The 22,027-nt window shown below is 41.8% G+C and overlaps 1 protein-coding gene across 1 annotated transcript; it reads left to right on the forward strand.

Moving 5' to 3' along the window:
- Positions 1-1,285: 1,285 nt before the first annotated feature.
- On the forward strand, positions 1,286-17,524 carry ccnb1 (cyclin B1). The gene is made up of 9 exons (XM_070879620.1): positions 1,286-1,353; positions 3,692-3,829; positions 4,163-4,258; positions 6,976-7,149; positions 9,555-9,713; positions 11,582-11,818; positions 12,877-13,017; positions 13,126-13,236; positions 17,255-17,524. Exons 1-9 carry the CDS (start codon positions 1,333-1,335, stop codon positions 17,363-17,365), a joined length of 1,188 nt encoding a protein of 395 aa, XP_070735721.1. The 5' UTR covers positions 1,286-1,332; the 3' UTR covers positions 17,366-17,524.
- The last annotated feature ends 4,503 nt before the right edge of the window (positions 17,525-22,027 follow it).

A 22,027-nucleotide genomic window follows, 5' to 3' on the forward strand; every position in this document is an offset into this window, starting at 1 on the left:
ATGCATTCTATGAATTCCTCCTCCAGGCTACCCCGTGCGATTTGATTTGACCAATCGATATGTAGGTCAAAATCCCCCATGATTACTGCCATTCCTTTTTCACATGCCTCCATTATTCCCTTGATTATTGTCTGCCCCACCGTGAAGTTATTATTTGGGGGCCTATAAACTACACCCACCAATGACTTTTTCCCCTTACTATCTCTAATCTCCACCCACAATGATTCAACATTTTGTTCATTAGAGCCAATATCGTCTCTCACAACTATGCAATTTTTCACCATTTAAATAACTTGCTCTTCGATTTTTTTTCTGTCAAAGTAAATAACCTCACTCTATCCATGCTAATATATTACCCCCAACTCATGATGATGATTAACTAAGTGGCCAGTTTATTTTCTGGTATTATTCGTTGAGGAAAGAATGTTGACAAGGACACTGGGAGAACTCTCCTGCTGTTCATTGTGTAGAAATAAGTGATCTTTTCCATGGGCCTCGGCTTATTGTCTGATCCAAAGGACAGCACCTCTCACCTTGCACTGAACTGGAACTTGTTTTGATGCAAAATGTAGTTATTTCCCTGCAGATAGGGGGCAGCATCACTTGTTCACTTTTTTTAAATGAGCTGATGATTTTTGTTCCCCGAATGCACCCTGAACAATTCACACTGAATAACGTGCTTACTTACTCTGACTGATGGAATCTCTGATATATATTTTTAGAGGCACTCGTAAACTGGTGTTGATTTGCAGCAGAGTGTCTGCTGAAATGTTACCCAGACTTTGATTTTGTTTTGTGGAAAGGTCCAGTATTTTGATATCTGATTTTCAGCTTTTTAAATTATGTTTACAGCACACACACTGTTTCACAGCCACGTGTGAGTGAACTGGGAACTGAGCCCCATTGATAATAAATTGTGAGCTGTTCTGCGGGTTGCACTGCTTCAGTGGCACCGTCCTATATCCGGGCCTGTCTGCTCTTCTGATTGGTCGGTTTGGGATGCCACTTTCTTCTCAAAAAATCAAATGACTAAAAAGTTCATCCTTCGAATCTAAATGATAGGTACAAGCAGAGGATAGGTAACAAGCCCAGTGACGGAGTGGCAGCGCCCCCGCCAGTTGTTGCTCCAGTTCCAATGATGCACCCTGCAAACCGATACAAAGCAGTGACGTCGACCCAGCCATCGCCAAGGCAACGCATTCTGGAGGCGCGGGGCTCCTCCAATCAGGAGCGCGGGAATGTGGAACGGCAGCGAATGAGCATGGGGCGGCGGGGATTTTAAATCTGGGCTCGCTGCAAGCTTCACTTTGGTGCGAGCGGTGAGGTGCAGACATGGCTCTTCGCTTGGCTAAGGTTCGATTCACTTACTTTGATCTTTTTATTTTAACATATGTTCAATTCTAAGGCGCGCACAGGAAAGTTTAAATAGAAACAGCGTCTTGTACTGCGGAGCTCGGCTGTTAAACGAGTTCTTTTTATTTGATTGCCTAGCTGGTGGCCAACTCGACACTGTCTTTTGGTTTTTAGCTTGTGCTCCTGGAGTAACTTAAATGCTGCTCTTTTTTCTTATTTGAAAGAACCTCGTGTGTAAAACAACTTTCGAAAACTGATTTCTCCAAACCGAGCCTTATTGAGCTATAACTTGTAATATTGAAAGGCGGACATTCACAATATGGCATAACTTTAAAAAACAATCTGACTAATGGCTGCACAATTTCAATGCATATGACAAGCCGAGCATATCTCTCCTTCCTGCAAATATTTAGTCATCTAAACTTCTACTTCCCCTGGTGTTATGATTTCCCTCTTTTTGTAGCTGTTGTGTCCTAATTTAAGACCCTGAATGGGAGCGGTGATCAACGCTGGATGGGTGGGGTATACTGAGCCCATTGAGATTTTCTGTGGTTCCCAATTTTTTTTTAAACTTGCCTGGCTCTTTGTTGGAATGCATGGTGAAACCCAGAGCCTGGCCTTTCTATTTTAATCAATGTACTGGAGCAATTACACGTGACTGGGCGGATGCTCCTGATGTATTAACGAGTAGAATGAAGATGAAAAGGAGATAACTTGCTGAGTAACTGAAGACTTGTCTGATGGATCACATGTTTGGCAAAGTCTCATTATTGGAAGACTTCATTGGGTTATTGCATCCAAGAAATGTAACATTAGATGGTATGAATTGTTTTCTTCCCTAAAATAAAGAAAATGTAAGTGATTGCAGTACATAGAAAATAGGTGCAGGAGTAGGCCATTCGGCCCTTCTAGCCTGCACTGCCATTCAATGAGTTCATGGCTGAACATGCAACTTCAGTACCCCATTCCTGCTTTCTTGCCATACCCCTTGATCCCCCTAGTAGTAAGGACTTCATCTAACTCCTTTTTGAATATATTTAGTGAATTGGCCTCAACAACTTTCTGTGGTAGAGAATTCCACAGGTTCACCACTCTCTGGGTGAAGAAGTTTCTCCTCATCTCTGTCCTAAATGGCTTACCCCTTATTCTTAGACTGACACCCCTGGTTCTGGACTTCCCCAACATTGAGCTTTGTGTTATGGACCATTTTCTTATTGCATTAAACCAATTTTGGGGTTTTGGGAGGCTTCCCTTGCATTTTTTGTGTTTATAAACCCTTGGTGATATAAAATGTTGTGTTAATAGATTTTCTTGTAAGTTTTGCATTAGATATTAATTTGGGTACAACACCAATCATTATTGTAAGTGGACCTTGAGATCATTCATGGGATGTGGGTGTTGCTATCAAGGCCAGCATTTATTGCCCATTCCTGATTGCACTCCAAGGTTGTGGTGTGCTACCTTCTTGAACCACTGCAGTTTGTGTGGTCCCACAGTGTTGTTGGGGAGGTAGTTCCAGGATTGCTTTTCTGCCCAATATTTAGATAAATTAAGTTATAATATTTTGATCATAACTGTTAATTAATATACTGGTCACTGAAGTATGCCTGGTGCTACCATGTGAGTTTATGTCTTTACAGAAGGTGGATTGCAATGGTGCTTTCAGATAATCAACTGGCTTATTTACATAACCTGGACAAGTTTTCTAGTTACTAGCTCTCCAAACATGGATCATTTTTCTAATTAAGCTAGTTCAGATTTTAACATGGACAGCTTGCTGCTGCTGTATATATATATATATATATATATATATATATATATATATATATATATATATATATATATATATAATATTATAGTCTTTTACTTTCTACCCTGCCCCCCCCCCCCCCCCCACAAAGCTGCTGAACAAATGGGAAACATTGGATTCTTGGTCATTGCATGGAGCCATCCTCTAAAATGTTTGCGATTGTGTATCTCAATCCTCTTGAATAACATGTTACGAATCTCTTGTTACTGGCCTGGTTCCATGCTCCTAGCTTAGTGAGGAAGGATGCCTCTACTCTCGCCACAAAAGATGTCTACTCTTGCCATGATTGCTATATATGCTTGACCTAGCTTATTTTGATCCTATAAAACTTGATGGTAGTGGAGGGTGCTTGTACTGGTGCTCTGACCCAACACTAATGTACACAAGTTGGAGTTTGGTGCCCTGTGCAAGTTGAAATCTGTAGGAAGAAATTGGTTCAGTAATACTTAGTCATGGGATTGCCCACTTGTTGTTTTTGGTTCTTCCTCACTTGGTCAATAGCATAACCTACTGTATTTTCATTTATAGGCTACTCGTGTTGGTAAAGACAATGTTGAACCAAAAGTCCTTCCAGCAAAAGTGGGAACAAAACTTGGCTTGAGGCCTAGAGCTGCTTTGGGGGACATAGGAAATCAGGCACAAGGAACAAAGTTTGCTTTGAAAAAGGTATGTTATGAATTGCTAGATAAACTGTCTTTTACCAGGCTAAAAAAATTAGTAACTTGGTTTGCCTTGCTTGCATCTTGTTGGTCTTGGGGCATTAAAGTCTACCTATTGAACTCTTAAACATGTAAAATAACATTTTGGTCATTTAATCTTAACTAATTTGTATAAGTCTTCAATTGGATAAAATTTGAATTTCAGAATCTAGAAGGATTGATTGCTGCTACTTCCTATCTCTTTCCCAAACAATAGAGGGTATCTAAATGTGCTACATCTATCCAGGGAGTGGGGGGAAATGAGTATCAAAATATAATTGCTAAATTTACAACTTTGTAGGGAAAAAGTACAGTGGCCCCAAAGGTGGAACCAGTGAAAAAGCTCAACAAACCAGTTGTTTCTCAAACAGGAAAAAACAATGAAGATCTACCAAAGGTAACTATTTTTGGCTATTGCCTATATAATTGCAATGGTGAAAACATACAAATATAGTGCTTCATGTATTATACAGTAAGTATATGCCTGCCTCCTTATTAACCATCCCTAATAGTTTTGAATGAACTCTAGGAAATAGCTGTACTGCTAAAGTGGAGCTTTATTCTGATCTGCCCTTCAAGCCCATATTTTAACTGGACATCAGCAAAAATCTAATCTTTAACTTTTTGGCATGTGTCTATTCAGATCAATTGAACAGGTAATTAGTGGCTATATGCTGTTCCCTAAACCATTACCCCTCTTTTTTTTTTTTTCTCCCCCCCCCCCCCCCCAACAATACTGCCACATGTTTGGTTACAACTAGTTGTTTATAGGTGCAAGTCTTGAGATTCACTTTGCATGTGATGCTTTCAAATGTGACACTTTCCAATTGAACACACATAGGAGCTGGAGTAGGCCATTTGGCTCCTCGTGCCTGCTCTGCCATTTAATAAGATCATGGCTGGTCTGATCTTGGGCTCCACTCCACTTCCCTGCCTGCTCCCCATAACCCTTCACTCCCTTATCACATTCCAATCTGTCTTCCTTAAATATATTCAATGACCCAGCCTCCACAGTTCTCTAGGGCAGAGAATTCCACAGATTTACGACCCTCTGAGAAGAAATTCCTCCTCGTCTCTGTTCTAAATTGATTTGATAGGAGCATAATATTTGGAAAATATTTTCTCATCCAGAAGATTTGTGTGAAATACTTAGTTCAGCTTAAACTTTGCTTGTAAGCTACCTTATTTTCTGAGATATAGTATCTATCTCCTGTTTAGTTAATGACTTTAGGCACCTCTTCAACTTAGTTAAATCCTAATTGCTGGCCTAGGGTTGGTTTTACAATAATTATTGCTGTGATTACATCGTATTTCAAATCAAACATTTACAGCGTGGAAGGAGGCCATTCGGCCCATTGTGTCTGTGATGGCTGATACAGCTATCCAGCCTAATCTCTCTTTCAAGCTCCAGGTCCGTAGCCTTGTAGGTTATGGCACTTCAAGTGCATATCCATGTACTTTTAAAATTTGGTGATGGTTTCTGCCTCTAGGTAGTGAGTTCCAGACACTCACCACCTTTTGGGAGAAGAAATTTCCCCTCCAATCCTCTCTAAACCTCCTACCAATTACTTTAAATCTATGCCCCCTGGTTGTTGACCCCTCTGCTGAGGAAAATAGGTCCTTCCTATCCACTCTATCCAGGCCCCTCATAAATTTTATACACCTCAGCCTCCTCTGTTCCAAAGAAAACAACCCCAGCCTATCCAGTCTTTCATCATAGCTAAAATTCCAGTCCAGACAACAACCTTGTAAATCTCCTCTGTACCCTCTCTAGTGCAATCACATTTTCTGTAATGTGACCAGAACGGCATGTTGTATTCCAGATGTGGCTTAACTAGTGTTTTATACGGTTCAAGCATAACCTCCTTGCTCTTGTATTCTATGCCTCGACTAAAATATTGTGTGCCTTCTTAACTACCTTATCTACCTGGCCTACTACCTTCAGTGATCTGTACTCCAAGGTCCTTTTGTTCCTCTACACTTCAGTGTCCTACCATTTTATTGTGTATCCCCTTGCCTTGTTAGCCCTCCCCAAATGCATTATCTCCATTTGACACTCTTTTGCCCACCTTACCAGATCATTATCTTCCTGCAGTCTATAGCTTTCTTCTTCATGCTCAATTTTTGTATCATCTGCAAACTTCTTAATCATACCCCCTATATTCAAGTCTAAATCATTCATAAATATCACAAAAAGCAAGGGACCTAGGACTGAGTCCTGTGAAACCTGACTGGAAACAGCCTTCCAGTCACAAACACCCATCAACCATTACCCTTTGCTTCTTTGCCTTGGATCCATGGGCTTTTACTTTTGTGACCAGTCTGCTATGTGGGACCTTATCAAATGCCTTGCTAAAATTCATATACATCAAATGCACTATCCTCACTGACCCTCCTTGTTACCACCTCAAATAATACAATCAAGTTAGTTAGACACGGCCTTCCCTTAACAAATCCATGCTGACTGTCCTTGATTGATCTGTCTTTCTAAATTAAGATTTATTCTGTCCCTTAGAATTTTTTCCAATATTTTTTCCACCACTGAAGTTAGGCTGACTGGCCTGTAATTACTCGGTCTATCTCTTTCTTCCTTTTTAAACAACAGTACAACATTAGTAATCCTCTGGCACCATATCTCTAGCCAGAGAGGATTGGAAAATAAGAGCCTCTGCTATTTCTGCTCTTATGAGCCTGGGATACATTTCATCTGGGCCTGGAGATCTCCACTTTCAAAGATGCTAAACCCCTTAATACTACTTCCCTCACTTTTTTTTTTTTTTTGTTTCATTTAATTTCACATCTTCTGCCTCCACACACAGATTATGGTCTCTAATAGGCCTGCTTTAGTTATCCTCTTGCTCTTATTGTATTTGGGTTTTCCTTGGCAACTCTCTCTCTCCTCTCTCTCTCTCTCTCTCTCTCTCTCTTTCTCAAAATTTCACCCCTGCACTTTCTTGACATGGGTATAAAATCTGACATTTTTGTTCATTGCAGATAGTGCTAATTGAGTGTAAAAGGGTGAATGACTGCCTTCTGTGCTGTAAGTTGTTTCTGTACTTTTGGAATGGCTACCTGCATTAAGTTTCTGCTTCCATGGCAACTCTTCAATTACAGATACCAGTATCGCCATCCCTCATGGAAACGTCAGGCTGTATAGCTGAAGATTTGTGCCAGGCCTTCTCTGATGTGCTGCTTCCTGTTAAAGATGTTGATGCAGATGATGGTGACAACCCCATGCTATGCAGTGAATATGTTAAAGATATCTACAAATACTTGAGAAAGCTAGAGGTCAGACTTTGTTTTAGTTGCTTTGATGTATAGAATCCATCTTGAGAATGATCTTAATCTGAATGGCTATGCCAATGCTTTCCTAGCCGGCCTCCTATCTTCCACCTTCCATAAACTTGATCTCTCCCAAAACTGCTGCCCGTATCCTAACTTGTCCTCTTTTTAAAAATTCATTCTTGGGATGTGGGCAAAACTGACCAGGACAGCATATATAGCCCTTGAGAAGGTGCTGGTGAGCTGCCTTGAACTGTTGCAATCCCTCTGGTGAAGGTACTCCCATTGTGCTGTTCAGGAGGAAGTTCTGGGATTTTCACCCAGCAACTATGTAGAAACGGTGATATTTCAAAGTCCGGATGTTGTGTAACTTGAAGAGGAACTTGCAGGTGATGGTGTTCCTATGCGCATCACACCTGTGCTCACTGACCTACATTGGCTCCAAGTCTGGCAATGCCTTGCTTTTTATATTGGGGGGAGGGGGGAAACTATTCTCATCCTTGGTTTTTAAATCTCTCCATGGCCTTGCCCCTCCCTATCTCTGTAACCTCCTCCAACCCTACAATCCTCAGATCTTGCACATCCCTGATTTTAATTGCTCCACCATTGAGAGCTGTGCCTTTAGCTGCCTAGGCTCTAAACTCTGGAATTCCCCCTTTGCCCCCCTCCTCCTTTAAGACATTCATTAAAACCTACCTCTTTGACCACATTTTTGGTTACCTGTCCTAATATTTTCTTGTGGCTCCATGTTTGATAAGGCTCCTGTGAAGTGCCTTGGAATGTTTTACTACAGGGCTATATAGAGGCTTATAGCAGTGTACTGGAGCGGGACTGCATGCCATTGTGCCCAACGTTCCCCCACCTTCTTTAGGTCACTAAAGATATTGATTGCAGTCTCTAAACTATTCTGCATTTCTTAGCAATGGATCTAGAGCACAAAAGGTCCCTTTTTTTAATATCTGATTGTGGCCAGGAAGGAGGAAAAGCTAATGTATTGTGGGGAAAAGGGAAAAAGACTCTTTGTATGCACTAGCTTCTTGCAGGATAAAACAGACAGGGTCCTGGGTTCATTTATTCTTTGCTTGACTTTGAAGTGGTGGTAAAACTGGCTTTAACACCCAAGGTCTATGGGGAGATTGTCTGGATTTTTGCTGTTGAACATTATCTAGTGACGTCTGGAAGTGCTTGGGCAAAGCTGGGCTTGGCCTTGATGAACTTTGGTGGCTTACTGTTTAAGGTCACCTGAATGATGGCCATGTGGGCATGTTGGGCCCAAAATTGCCCAGGAGTTGCTCTGGTTTTTTTTGGAGCAACTTGATTTTTCTTGAGTGTCTTTAAAAATCCCCATTTTGCACATTCAATTTGTGCCAGTGTCAGTTAGGATTTTTTAAGTTTTTGCTTTGTTCAAAAGGTGGCATTACCAGCTACCTAGGCCCATTTTGGCCATTTTAAGCCTGTTTGGACTGCTAATAGTTGCTCCAAACTAACTTGGGCCAGTGTATGCGGCCGCACAGAAAACCCTTTCAGAGTTGAGAAATCAGCGCAGGTAGGTACTTAATGACTTGACTAAAGAATGTGAATAGGATCAAACAGCTATACAGGACTGACAAACTTCGCAAAGTTAATTTACTATACAACAGAAGCATTCATGGAAGCTTAAACTACAAAAATAAAAAGTAGAGTCAAAACATTTCCGTACTTTTTTTTCCAAAATATCCCCCAAAAAATAGAAGTATCTTTTCTGCTCATAGGAAAGTATTTTCATCAACGGGGTTAAGGAAAGTCTTGAGTAAGCTCATAAAAAATTACTGGCTACGGTTATTTCCCCCCCCCCCCCCCACGGGATCAAAAGTCTCCCCGCACCAACCTGTTTCCTGTAGCTTCAGCACGGGAAGGCAGCGGGTCGACCTGTGTGGCAGGCCACTCGGCCCGGGCTAGGGGCGGGACGCATCCGCTGCAGCATGCATCATGGGAGGAGCTACTGCACATGCGCGAACGGTCTACTGCGCATGCAGACAGCTGCTGGCACTCAAGTGCAGGGCCCTAGCTCTGCCATGCCAAGCCCTGGGAGAGTCGACAAAGAGCCAGAATCAGATATCTTTTTGGCTCCGTTTTGATCCTAGGAAGTCGGCGCATCTCATGTGAGTGTGCCGAAAAAAAACTGGTGGGCCAAATTTGGGTCTGTTACTTGGGTCTCATGAATGATTCTATTAATGGGGAAGGGTAACGGAGAAGATTTGTGTAATGTACAATAAAATATAAGCATTCCCTCTTGTACTAATGAACCAAATATTGATTTATCTGATTTTATAATATTTTAATTGTACACCTAAAGCAGTAGTGCAGCAAACTTTATTATCTTTGAACAATACCTTTTGGTTTTGGTTAATGCCAAAATTCTTCTCTTAAAGGCAGAGCAGTCTGTGAGGCCAAAATACTTGGAGGGAAAGGAGATAACTGGCAATATGCGTGCTATCCTAATAGACTGGCTTGTGCAGGTTCAGAGAAAATTTCAGCTGCTCCAAGAAACATTGTACATGACTGTATCAATCATAGATCGATTCCTTCAGGTAAGAATATTTCAAGCTACAAATATTAAATGTACTTGTTTGATTCCTGCATCCTTGACTCTTGATTCTTGGGTTCACAATGCAGAAATAGGCTATTTATCCCATTATCTGTGCTGGCCCTTACCTGGCTTTTTTCTTCTTTTTCTCCCTCAAACAAGATGCTGCATTGGCTACACACCAGTCCCATGCATGGCACAGCACAATTTTTGTATATTTGAGGTTCTGAAAATTGTCTGCAATCTCCATTATCTCCTAACTTCCTTCAACAGCCTAGGGGTGTATTTCACTTTCACGTCAACTCATGTTTTCTGAAGTTGGCTCTTCACAATGCTATATCCTCCTATACTATACATGTGTTCACATCCGCAAACATTTAGGAAGACCAATGCAAAATCTATGTTTAACATCATCTGTCATACTAGCATCCTCCAGTTAATTTGGAACAGAAACTGGACTTTTTATTCCAGTCTGATTCTTAACATTGAATGTGGCTATTTTGTGGTCACTACTTCATAACTGCAGACACTGAAGATGTTAAAGGTAAATAAGCCAATTTGTGTAATGCCACAGTTTGTCTCTTTCAAAACAGACAATGAATGTTGTTTGTCTCGTGCTCATTACACCAGAATGACCAAGAATAGCATATGGTTTCTTGAGCTGCACACTAGGCAAGGAGAAGTAGTAGCTCTTTTTATTGAGCTAACTGGCAAATCAGAAGGACAGCTCTTCTACTTCTGTAAACTGAGATGATCTGGGTGGCCCAATTAAATCTAGCAAGGAAGCTTGGCCTAGAGAGCAGAAACTGGCTTGTCTCTGGCCAAGAGCTCTTCAAGCAGAAGGCAGTCAAGGAAATACTGCCCAATCTAGCAATAGGGATGGTGTGGTGCATTATGTTCTCTATGTTCAGTAGTTAGTTGAATCAAGATGAGATTTGTTGTAACGCCCATTAAATATAAATAAGGCGGCTCAACTATTTGTATCTAGCCTTGTCTCCAGTGTTTCAGGCTTTAGAAAGATTGGAGAAGGACCATCCAGTTATGAGGGTGTCCTATTGATAAACCCCAAGTTGTGCTATAGCCAATATGGATATACACTGAAAATGCTCATTGCTTACAGGAGTAACTAGCACCATTCATTGTACCAAAGTAAAATATCTAAGCAAGGTTCAATCTTTAACACTTCTCCCTGTAGCTAACCACCAAATCAGCTGTTGGGATTCTGGCCTTGTAGCCCTCCACTGAATTTGTTTTGTTTAATTAATTAGAAGTGTCCAAATATCCAGTTAATACTATTTCTAAACCTAGTTCTAGAGGTTGAGTCATCAAGTACCCAGTTCAACCTTGAGTTCTGGCATGGGAGTGAATTATTTCCAGGTTAACCCATCATAAGATTTCTATGCAACATGTTGCAATTTTATAGCACCTTTAACATAGTAAAACAGCCCAAGGCAGCTCACTGGAATGTTGGCAAATAAAATGTCACTCCGTCACATGAGATATTGGGACAGATGACCAATCTTGGCCAGAGGTGGGTTTTAAGGAGTATCTTAAAGGAGAGGTAGAGGCAGGGATGTTTAGGGAGGGAATTCCAGAGCTTGGGGCCTAGACAGCTGAAGGCATGGCCACCAATGATGGAGTGATGATAATCGGATATACAAGAGTTAAGAATTGGAGCAGAGATCTGAGGGGGTGGGGAGAGGCCATGGAGGATTTGAAAACCAGGATGTATCAAAATCAAATGTCACTTGGAGCCGATATAGGTCAGTGAGCACAGGGGTGATTGGTGTACAGGACTTGCTGCAAGTTGGGATACAGGCAGCAGACTACAAGTCCTAATGCAACATTTCTTATCTGGTGGTCTGTTTTCAGGATAACCCAGTAACCAAGAGCAGTCTACAACTTGTTGGAGTGACTGCAATGCTAGTAGCATCCAAATATGAAGAGATGTATCCTCCAGAGATTGGGGACTTTGTCTATGTTACAGACAACACTTACACTACAGCTGCAATACGTGAAATGGAGAGGAAGATTCTGCAGAAGCTTGACTTCTCCCTGGGCAGGCCTCTGCCCCTGCACTTTCTGAGGAGGTCTTCAAAAATTGCAGAAGTAAGTCACGGTTTCAATTGGTGTTCAGACAAGACTGCTAGTTCTTGCATAGAAGAATTGAAATGCAACCCTTCCACAATCTAATGACTATCTTTACAAAGAACACACTTGCATTTTATATAGTTGCTCATGTCCTTGGGACTCCAAAGCACATTACAGCTAAAAGATTACTTCTGAAGTGCAGATACTCTTGGGCAAACACAGAAGCCACAAATAGAAGCAAATGGCTGGGGGTGGTCAGATTTCAGAACACATTCTAGTTTCTGGAAGACCCCACCACAGATCGGCTCAGATTCCAGAACTCCTATTTTGAATGTTGCACCTGTAGAATGTTCTCCCAAGATACCAGGAGAAATCTCCGCTTCAATGCCATGGCATGTCCAGCTGGTCTAGTAGACAAGGCTTCTATTAATGTCTCATCTGAAAGGTAGCACCTCTACAGCCATGGCTGTGTCAGAAGGCTGGATTCAAATCCCACTCCAGAGCCTTGAGCACATAGTACAGCACTGAGTGTCAGATGAGGAGGCAAGTTCTCCCCAATGTCCTGGCCAATATTTATCCCTCAACCAACATCACTGACTGATTATCTGGTCATTATTACATTGCTGCTTGTGGGAGCTTGCTGGTCTCAAATTGTCTGCCACATCTGAAGTGACTACACAAGTGCTTCATTGGCTGTAAAGTGCTTTGGGATGTGTCACGGTTGTGAAAGGTGCTATATAAATATAAATTTGTTCTTTTGCTACTGCAATGACGAGATTGTGCTTGTTGGCTGAACTCTCAACCTTCTGACTGTGATCAAAATTACTGCAGTGCTGAAAATGAGAATCTAGTATGCAGTTTTAGTGGTAGAGGATTTCTCAAGTCAAAACTATCTAGCAATTTTAAGATTAAGCTTGAGTTACCATGTTAATACACTCATGTATAAAATAGTGAAATCTGACCCATACACGAATAGTAAATTCAAGTGTGCCAAAAATGTCTAGGTTTTTATGACTTCTAAGAGGCACTTGCCTTAATTTATTGATGTGCTTGCTGACACTGATCTACTATCCTAGGTAAGCTCTGAACACCACACTCTGGCCAAGTACCTGATGGAGTTGACTGTAGTTGACTATGAGATGATGCATTATCTTCCATCCCAGATTGCAGCTGCTGCTTTTTGTCTTGCTCAAAAAGTCTTGAATACTGGTGAATGGGTGAGTATTACTGACTTCAAAATGAAAGGGACGCTCTCTATTTCAGCTGACAGGGATTTTCAATATAAATACTGATGCACTCACTATCTCAACCAAATTCTCTTTCAGACACCCCTTCTGCAGCATTATATGAACTATAAAGAGGATGACCTTGTTTCAGTGATGGAGCACATTGCCAAGAATGTTGTAAAGGTCAATCAAGGCCTCACTAAGCATGTGGTAAGCTTATTTTGGTTTGCGAATTGAATATAGGCTCTTGTCCTTAGACTGTTTTTTAAAAAAAAAAAATTACAGCTGCCATTTGTAGTGTAAATTTGCCACTCTTGTAGTCCAAACATGGTATTCTTCAGAGGGAAAATGTCACTGCATGTGGTGTCTCTTGCTTAGAATTCACTTACTAATTGTAATTTGGCTGGAGTCTTGAACTCTTCTGTCATACCATAAATTCATCCTGGATTGTCCCTTGGGGTTAAGATTTAACTTGGTGGCATTTGATTAGTGAGACTTGCCATAGAATCTGTCTCCTACTAGAGTGGGAGAAGAGAGGTTTGAAGTACACTTTTTCAATTTCAAGAGCAAATTGTTCATTTTCAGACTGCATCTGACTATTAGATTTTATTTGTTCATGGAATGTGGGTATTGCTGGCAAGGCTAGCATTTATTGCCCTTGAGAAGGTGGTGGTGAGCTGCCCTCTTGAACCGCTGCAGTCCGTGTGGTGAAGGTTCTCCCACCGTGCTGTTGTGGGGGGGGGGGGGGGGGGAAGTTCCAGGATTTTGACCCAGCGACAATGAAGGAATGACAGTATACAAGTCAGGATGGTGTACCGGTGGTGGATGGGGTGCCAATCAAGCAGGCTGCTTTGTCCTGGATGGTGTCTAGCTTCAACTAGTGGGGTGTTGCAAGGATTGGTGCTGAGGAGGCCTCAACTATTTATAATCTATAATAATGACTTGGATGAAGGGACCGAGTGTAATGTTGTCAAGTTTGCTGATACCAAGATGGGTGGGAAAGCAAATTGTGAGGAGGACACACACAATCTGCAAAGGGATATAGACAGGCTAAGTGGGCAAAAATTTGGCAGATGAAGTATAATGTGGGAAAATGTGAAGTTATCCACTTTGGCAGAAAAATAGAAAAGCAAATTATTTAAATGGAGAAAAATTGCAAAGTGCTGCAGTACAGAGGGACCTGGGGGTCCTTGTGCATGAAACACAAAGCGAGTATGCAGGTAATCAGGAAGGCAAATGGAATGTTGGCCTTTATTGCAAGGGGGAATAGAGTATAAAAGCAGAAGTCCTGCTACAACTAACTACAGGGTATTGGTGATGCTGCACCTGGAGTATTGCCTACAGATTTGGTCTGTATTTAAGGAAGGATATACTTGCATTGGAGGCTGTTCAGAGAAGGTTCACTAGGTTGATTCTGGAAATGAGGTGGTTGACCTATGAAGATAGGTTGGTTGGAGTTCAGAAGAATGAGGTGTGATCTTATCAAAACCTAAGATAATGAGGGGGCTCGACAAGGTGGATGCAGAGAGGATATTTCCACTCATAGGGAAAACTAGAAGTGGGCAGAATAGTCTCAGAATAAGGGGGCGCCCATTTAAAACTGATGAGGAATTTGTAAATCTGTGAAATTCTCTATCCCAGAGAGCTGTGGAGGCTGGGTCATTGAATATATTTTAGGTGGAAATACAGATTTTTGACTGAGTAAAGGGTTATGGGGAGTGGGCAGGGAAGTGGAGCGGAGTCCATGATCAGATCAGCCATGGTCTTATTAAATTGCGGAGCAGGCTCAAAGGGCCAGGTGGTGTACTCGTGCTCTTATTTCTTATGTTCTTGAGTGTTGGAGCTGGCACTCATCCAGGCAAGTGGTGAGTCTTCCATCACACTCTTGACTTGTGCCTTGTAGATGGTGGAAAGGCTTTGGGGAGTCAGGAGGTGAAACATTTGCTGCAGAATACCTGCTCTTGGCACAGTATTTGTGGCTGGTCCAGTTAAAGTTTCTGGGCAATGGTGACCCCCAGGATGTTGATGGTGGGGGATTCGGCAATGGCAATGTCATTGAATTTCAAGGGGCAGTGGTTAAACTCCCCAACAAGAAAGTCATTGCCTGGCACTTGTGGTATGAATGTTACTTGTCACTTGTCAGTCCAACCCTGAGTGCTGTTCAGGTCTTGCTGCATGTGGGTGTGGGGCTGCTTCATTATTTGAGGAATTGCAAATGACATTGAACACTGCAATCATCAGTGAACATACCACTTCTGACCTTATGCTGATCACTGCTGAAGATGGTTGGGCTTAGGACATTGCCCTGAGGAACTCATGAAGTGACATCCTGGAGCTGTGATTGGCCTCCAACAACTATAACTATCTTCCTTTGTGCTAGGTATGACTTCTGCCAGTGGAGAGTTTTCCCATTGCTCCTTGATGTCGCATGCTGCCTTAATGTCCAGGGCCGTCACTCTCAGCTCCTCTCTGGAATTCAGCTCTTTTGTTCATGTTTGGACCAAGGCTGTACTGAGGCCTAGAGTAGTGGTCCTGGCAGAACCCAAACTGGGCATCAGTGAGCAGGTTATTGGCGACCAAGTGCTGCTTGATAGCACTGTCGACAATACCCTCGATCATTGTACTGATGATTGAGAGTAGACTGATAGGGTGGTAATTGGACGGATTGGATTTTTTCTGTTTTTTTTGTGGACAGGACATACCTGGGCAGTTTTCCACATTGTCTGATTGATGCCATGCTGGAACAGCTTGGCTAGAGAAGTGGCTAGTTCTAGAGCACAAGTCTTCAGCACAACAACTGGGATGTTGTCAGGGCCCATAGCGTTTGCTGTATCCAGTGCGCTCCGCTGTTTCTTGATATCACCTGGAGTGAATCTAATTGGCTGAAGACTGTCTTCTGCGATGGTGTCTTCAGGAGGAGGCTGATATGGATCATCCACTCGGCACTTCTGGCAGAAGATTGTTGCAAAGGCTTCAGCCGTATCTTTTGCACTTGTGTGCTGGGCTCTGTCATCGAGGATGGGGATGTCTGGAACCACTGCCTCCTGTTAGTTTAATGGCTAGGCCATTTCAGAGGAAAGTTGAGTCAAACATGTTGCTGTGGGTCTAGAATGACATGGGCCAGACCAGGTAAGGATCCCACATTCACAATTGGATGTGGCAGGACTGCAGAGCTTTGGTCTGATCTGTTTGATTGTGGGATCTGTCTAGTGCTTCTTCTGCTTTTAGCATGCATGTAGTCTTGTGTTGCACCTTCCCCAGATTGGCACCTCCTTTTTAGGTACACTTGATGCTGCTCTTCTACACTCTGTTGAACCAGGGTTGGTCCCCAGGCTTCATGGTAATGGTAGTGGGGGATATGCTGGGCAATGAGGTTACATATTGTGGTGGAATACAATTCTGTTTCTGATGGCCCACAGTGCCTTCTGGATGCCCAGTTTTGAGCTGCTAGATCTCTTCTATTTCCCTTAGCAGAGGGGTCAACAACCAGGGGGCATAGATTTAAAGTAATTGGTAGGAGGTTTAGAGGGGATTTGAGAGCAATTTTTTTTTTCACCAAGGGTGGTGGGGGTCTGGATCTCACTGCCTGAAGGGTGGTAGAGGCAGAAACCCTCACCACATTTTTTAAAAGTACTTTGATTATCCACTTAGTGCTGTAACCTGCAAGGCTACGGCCCAAGAACTGAAAAGTGGGATTGGGCTGGGTAGCTCTTTGTTGGCTGGTGCAGACACAATGGTCTGAAATGGCCTCCTACTGTGCTGTAAATGTCTGATTCTATGCTGGTAAGCTTATTTCAGCTGATCAATGGCTTAAACTTGCAGTGCCTCTTCAAAGCACTTGTTGATTTCATTGTGTCCCTGGAAGTTCTACAAAGCTACTTGGTCCTGCAATATTGTAGGGATGCCATGTCATGGGCACATTATGGTCCTGCTGCCTCCCATCCATTGGCTGGAGTTTGATATTTTTAAGCGCTCTGGCTTATTTCAAGTCAAACTAGTGTCCTGACAAGTCAGACTCCAAAAACAGTAACATACCATGCTTGGAGAAGCTCTTTATGCAAATCTGTTATTTACTGAACCATGCTCTTAAATGTTGTCTATTTTTAACTAACTATAAAGCCTTTCTGCCAAGCAACCACCAAGGTTTCAACATTGTCCTGGTTTGATTGCACCCTATTATGCTTGCTTTTGTAACTTCCAATTAACATGCATCATTTGCTCTTTTCAGACTATTAAGAACAAGTATGCCAGCAGCAAGCAAATGAAGATCAGCACAATTCCACAGCTAAAATCTGATGTGATACTCAACTTGTCAAAGCACTTGCTCTCTCGCAAATAGCTTCCATACCTTTCTCTGAAAGGCAGCATATTCTTGTATAGTCTTACCTCTCTTAGAGATGCTTGTCAGCACCATGTGCTACTGTAAATAAGAAATGTGGTTTCCGTTTTATCTACTACCTGAATTTCTTCAATTAATAAAACCGATTTTAAATTTTCATTTGCAATTGTTGCTGTCCTAACTTGAATGAACACATCCACAGTGCCAGTCTTTTAGCTGCAGTAAGTTATTAAATTGATGGCCACTGGCAATAGTCAATTTAGCTTTAGGTTATTTGGGACTTGAACTCTTAAGTCCTAAACTGGCTCATGGGTATCCCTAACTCCAAACTTGGTATGATTCTGCTTGCAAAACTTGGAATATCCCTACTTGGCTTGTGTACATTTAAATATTAAATATGTAGAATTCTAGTGGTTCAGATTTTGATTAAGGGGAAGATGAAAAGGAGAAACTCTTAAATGAATCTGGTCCATGTGCAGTCTTTTTTTTAATCTGGGTTTCAAATGGAGCTTGACTGGACTGAATAACTATCGTAAATTTAGTGCTCCAGCAAATGTCTAGAAATTAGTTTCTTTTGTCAATTTTTTCCCCCACTATTTATTAGCCATGTGCCCCCTAAATATGTAAACTTGTCACAACCAGAACTCTTAACTTTCTCTGATGTATACTAACTAACATTCTGGCAGAGCTAGGCATTGTTGGCTGGTTGGGGTGACTAAAGTTCTGAGGTTAGGTATTTTATCAGTTTCACTAAGTTAAAGATGCTACATAAATAATTTATAGCCTGCAACAGATGAAGTAAGGGATCAGATATCTTAACAATTGGCTTGTAAGTAAATTCTGCCTAGTATAGCGAGTCATTCATTTAATTCCATTAGTAAAAGGAGTGGTAAAATAGCTGTACCTTATTAGGCAACTACTGTTAATTTATTTTACATGATATCAAATCACTGGATTGTAATCATGCCTTGCCTTGCCAAGAGGTTATCATCTATCAAGGTTTATAGTATTCCTGTACACAAAGGTGTTCTAATCCTCAATTTACACTCTTGTTTAAGTAGCTAGCAGACAGTAAAGATCTCGAGACTGGTGCTATTGAACCCAAGAGGGTACTACATTCTCATTAACTCGGATGTGTATATAATCACTTGTTTATAGTTACTACAGAACAATAGACAGCTGTGTAATTAAATTCAAAGCACCAGTAGTAAAGATTCCAACCACCACTTCAGGAAGGTGTTTGAATTTGTCTTTAATTATTCTACATGCCACAAACACACTCCTGGAGTTTACTCCTGGGGTGTAACCTGAAGCTCTGCCCATTTTGCCAATGCCAAGTTACACCCAGTTATCCTCCAGTCTCATTATACATCTGATATACATCTGAACTTGTGCATAAATAAGCATTAAACAATCTGGGCCCAAAGAAACCGAATCCACACCAGTATATTTGAGAAGTTCCAACTTATTTAACCAGCATTCATGCACTTTAGGCACGGCCTGATTTAAATTAGGAAGCGCTTCAATTTTGAATTAAATTTTGCCATAAAATACATCCAGAACAACAAAGGTTGTGGTGAGGATAATTTAAAAAGAAATGCAAAAGATTGCAATTAAAAGACAGAAAAATAACTTTCGTGCTGGGCCTGAAAATCTGGTCGCAATGTGAAGAGACACCTCAAACAAGTGCAATTGTTGGATACACACATTTGAGAGTAGAGGGCGTGACCACACATTCATTCCGACATGGTTTTGACGGATGGCCATGAGATCAATGAGACAGTCGTAGGGAAGGATCTTGGCTCAAAAGCAGGAAGTAGAATCTATGGGGGGAGATAAGAACTAACCAGCAGCAGAAAGCTCTGGTAGAAGTTTATAGGTTCCTTGACCGTAGCTATATGGTTGGCCACAGTATTAAATAAGAATTAAGGGGAGCTTATAACACAGATAATCCAATAATTGTGGGGGACTTTAATCTTTATATAAACTGGACAAATCAAATTGGCAAAAGTAGTTTGGAGGACAGACCAGTTCATGGAACACATTCAAGACAGTTTTCTAGAATATGTTGTGGAACCAACCAGGTAAACTATTTTAGATCTTGTCTTGTGTAATGAGATAGGGTTAATTAGGAATTTCATAGTAAGTGATCCTCTGAGGGAGAGTGATTGTAATATGAGAGAATTTCACAGAGTTCAAGCGTGGCATACGTCACAATCATAGAAATTTACAGCGCAGAAGGAGGCCATTTCGCCCCATCGTGTTCACGCTGCCCGACCAAGAGCTATCCAGCCTAATCCCACTTTCCAGCTCTTGGTCTGTAGGTTAGGCACTTGAAGTGCACATCCCAAGTATCTGTTAAATGTGGTGAGGGTTTCTGCCTCTACCACCCTTTCAGGCAGAGTTCCAGACCCCCACCACCCTCAGTGAAGAAATTTCCCCTCGTATCTCCTCTCAACCTCCCTCAATTACTTTAAATCTTATGTCCCCTGGATGTTGACCCCTCTGCCAAGGGAAACAGGTCCTTTCTATCCAGGCTCCTCATAATTTTATATACCTCAATCAGGTCTCCCCTCAGCCTCCTCTGTTCCAAAGAAAACAGATGCAGCATCTCCAATCTTTCCTCGCATCCAAAATTCTCGTGTCTAGGCAACATTCTTGTAAATTTCCTCTGCACCTTTTGCAGTGCAATCACATCTTTCCTACAATGTGGTGACCAGAACTACACACTACTCCAGCTGTGGCTTAACCAGTGTTTTATACAGTTCAAGCATAACCTCCTTTTTTTTTTTTCGTAGCCAATCTTTCCAATTCTTTGTCAGATCACAAACGCCAGAGGTCACCTTGCACACATCAAGGATCACTCTGCGCCAATGCTCTTAGCCAAAAGGCCTAGAGCCACTGCACCGTTCCTGGAAGTACTGCAATACCAGGTTCGTGCCATGGAGGTGGATGGGTCAGCACCCCCACACACCTCCGTGGAGGTGGATGGGTCAAACCACCCCACCCACCTATTTTACCTCCTTGCTCTTGTATTCCATGCCTTGACTTATAAAGGCAAGTATTGCATATGCCTTCTTAACCACCTTAATTACCTGGCCTGCTAACTTCAGGCATCTGTGGACCTGCACTCAAAGGTTCCTTTGTTCCACTACACTTTTCAGTGTCGTACCATTTAATGTGTATTCCCTTGCCTTGTTAGACCTCCCCAAATGCATTACCTCACATTTATCCAGATTGAATTATGTTTGCCAATGTTCTGCCCAGCTGACCAGTACATTACTATCTTCCTGCAGTCCGCAGCTTTCTTCTTCATTATCAACCACACAGCCTATTTTAGTGTCATCTGCAAACTTCTTAATCATACCCACAACAACCCAGGTCATTGATATATACCACAAAAAGCAAGGGACCCAGCACTGAGCACTGTGGATCCCCACTGGATAAAGCCTTCCAGTCACAAAAACACCCATCAACCATTACCCTTTGCTTCCTGCCTCTGAGCCAGTTTTGGATCCAACTTGCCACTTTGCCCTGGATCTCATGGGCTTTTACTTTCATGACCAGTATGCCATGTGGGACCTTATCAAAAGCTTTGCTAAAATCCATATACATTACATCATACACACTGCCCTTATCGACCCTCCTGGTTACCTCCTTGATAAATTCAATCAAGTTAGTTAGACACGACCTTCCCTTAACAAATCCATGCTGACTGTCCTCGATTAATCCATGTCTTTCCAAATGAAGATTTATCCTGTCCCTCAGGAATTTTTCCAATAATTTTCCCACCACTGAGGTTAGGCTGGCTGGTCTGTAATTACTCGGTCTATCCCTTTTTAAATAAAGGTACAACATTAGCAGCCCTCTGACACCACATCTGTAGCCAGAGAGGATTGGAAAATGATGATCAGAACTTATGCTATTTCCTCTTTTGCTTCTCTTAACAGCCTGGGATACATTTCATTCGGGCCGAGGAATTTATCCACTTTCAAAGCTGCTAAGCCCCTTAATACTTCCTCTCTCACTATGTTTATTTCGTCTAATATTTCACACTCATTACAAAATATGCAACGCCTCTCTCTTTTGTGAAAATGGACGCAAAGTATTGATTAAAAATCTTACCCACATCTTCCACCTCCACACATAGATTTCCTTTATGGTCTCTAATCGGCCCCACTCTTTTTTGAGTTTTCCTCTTGCTTTTAATGTAGTTAAAAAACATCTTTGGGGTTTCCCTGATTTTTACTTGAAAACATTCGTTCATGCTCTCTCTTTGCTTTCCTGATATCGTTTTTAATTGCACCCCTGCACTTTTTATACTCCTCTAGAGTTTCTGCAGTGTTGAGTTCCTGTTATCTCTCATACTTTCCTTTTTATCTTTATCTTACCCTGTATGTCCCTTGACATACAGGGGGCCCTAGATTTGTTAGCCCCACCCTTATTTTTTAAGGGAACATACTTGCTCTGTACCCTCAGGATCTCCTCCTTGAATGCCTCCCACTGCTCTGATACTGATTTACCATCAAGTTTCCAGTCCACTTTGGCCAAAGCCCATCTCAGCTCAGCAAAATTGGCATTACCCCAATTGAGAACTTTTATTCCTAGTACTAAACTGGAGTATTAAACTTAAATAAAGCCAATTACATAAAAATGAGGGGC

This window comes from Pristiophorus japonicus, chromosome 1, assembly GCF_044704955.1.
Source record: "Pristiophorus japonicus isolate sPriJap1 chromosome 1, sPriJap1.hap1, whole genome shotgun sequence".
In the NCBI taxonomy this organism is placed as follows: Eukaryota; Metazoa; Chordata; class Chondrichthyes; family Pristiophoridae; genus Pristiophorus; species Pristiophorus japonicus.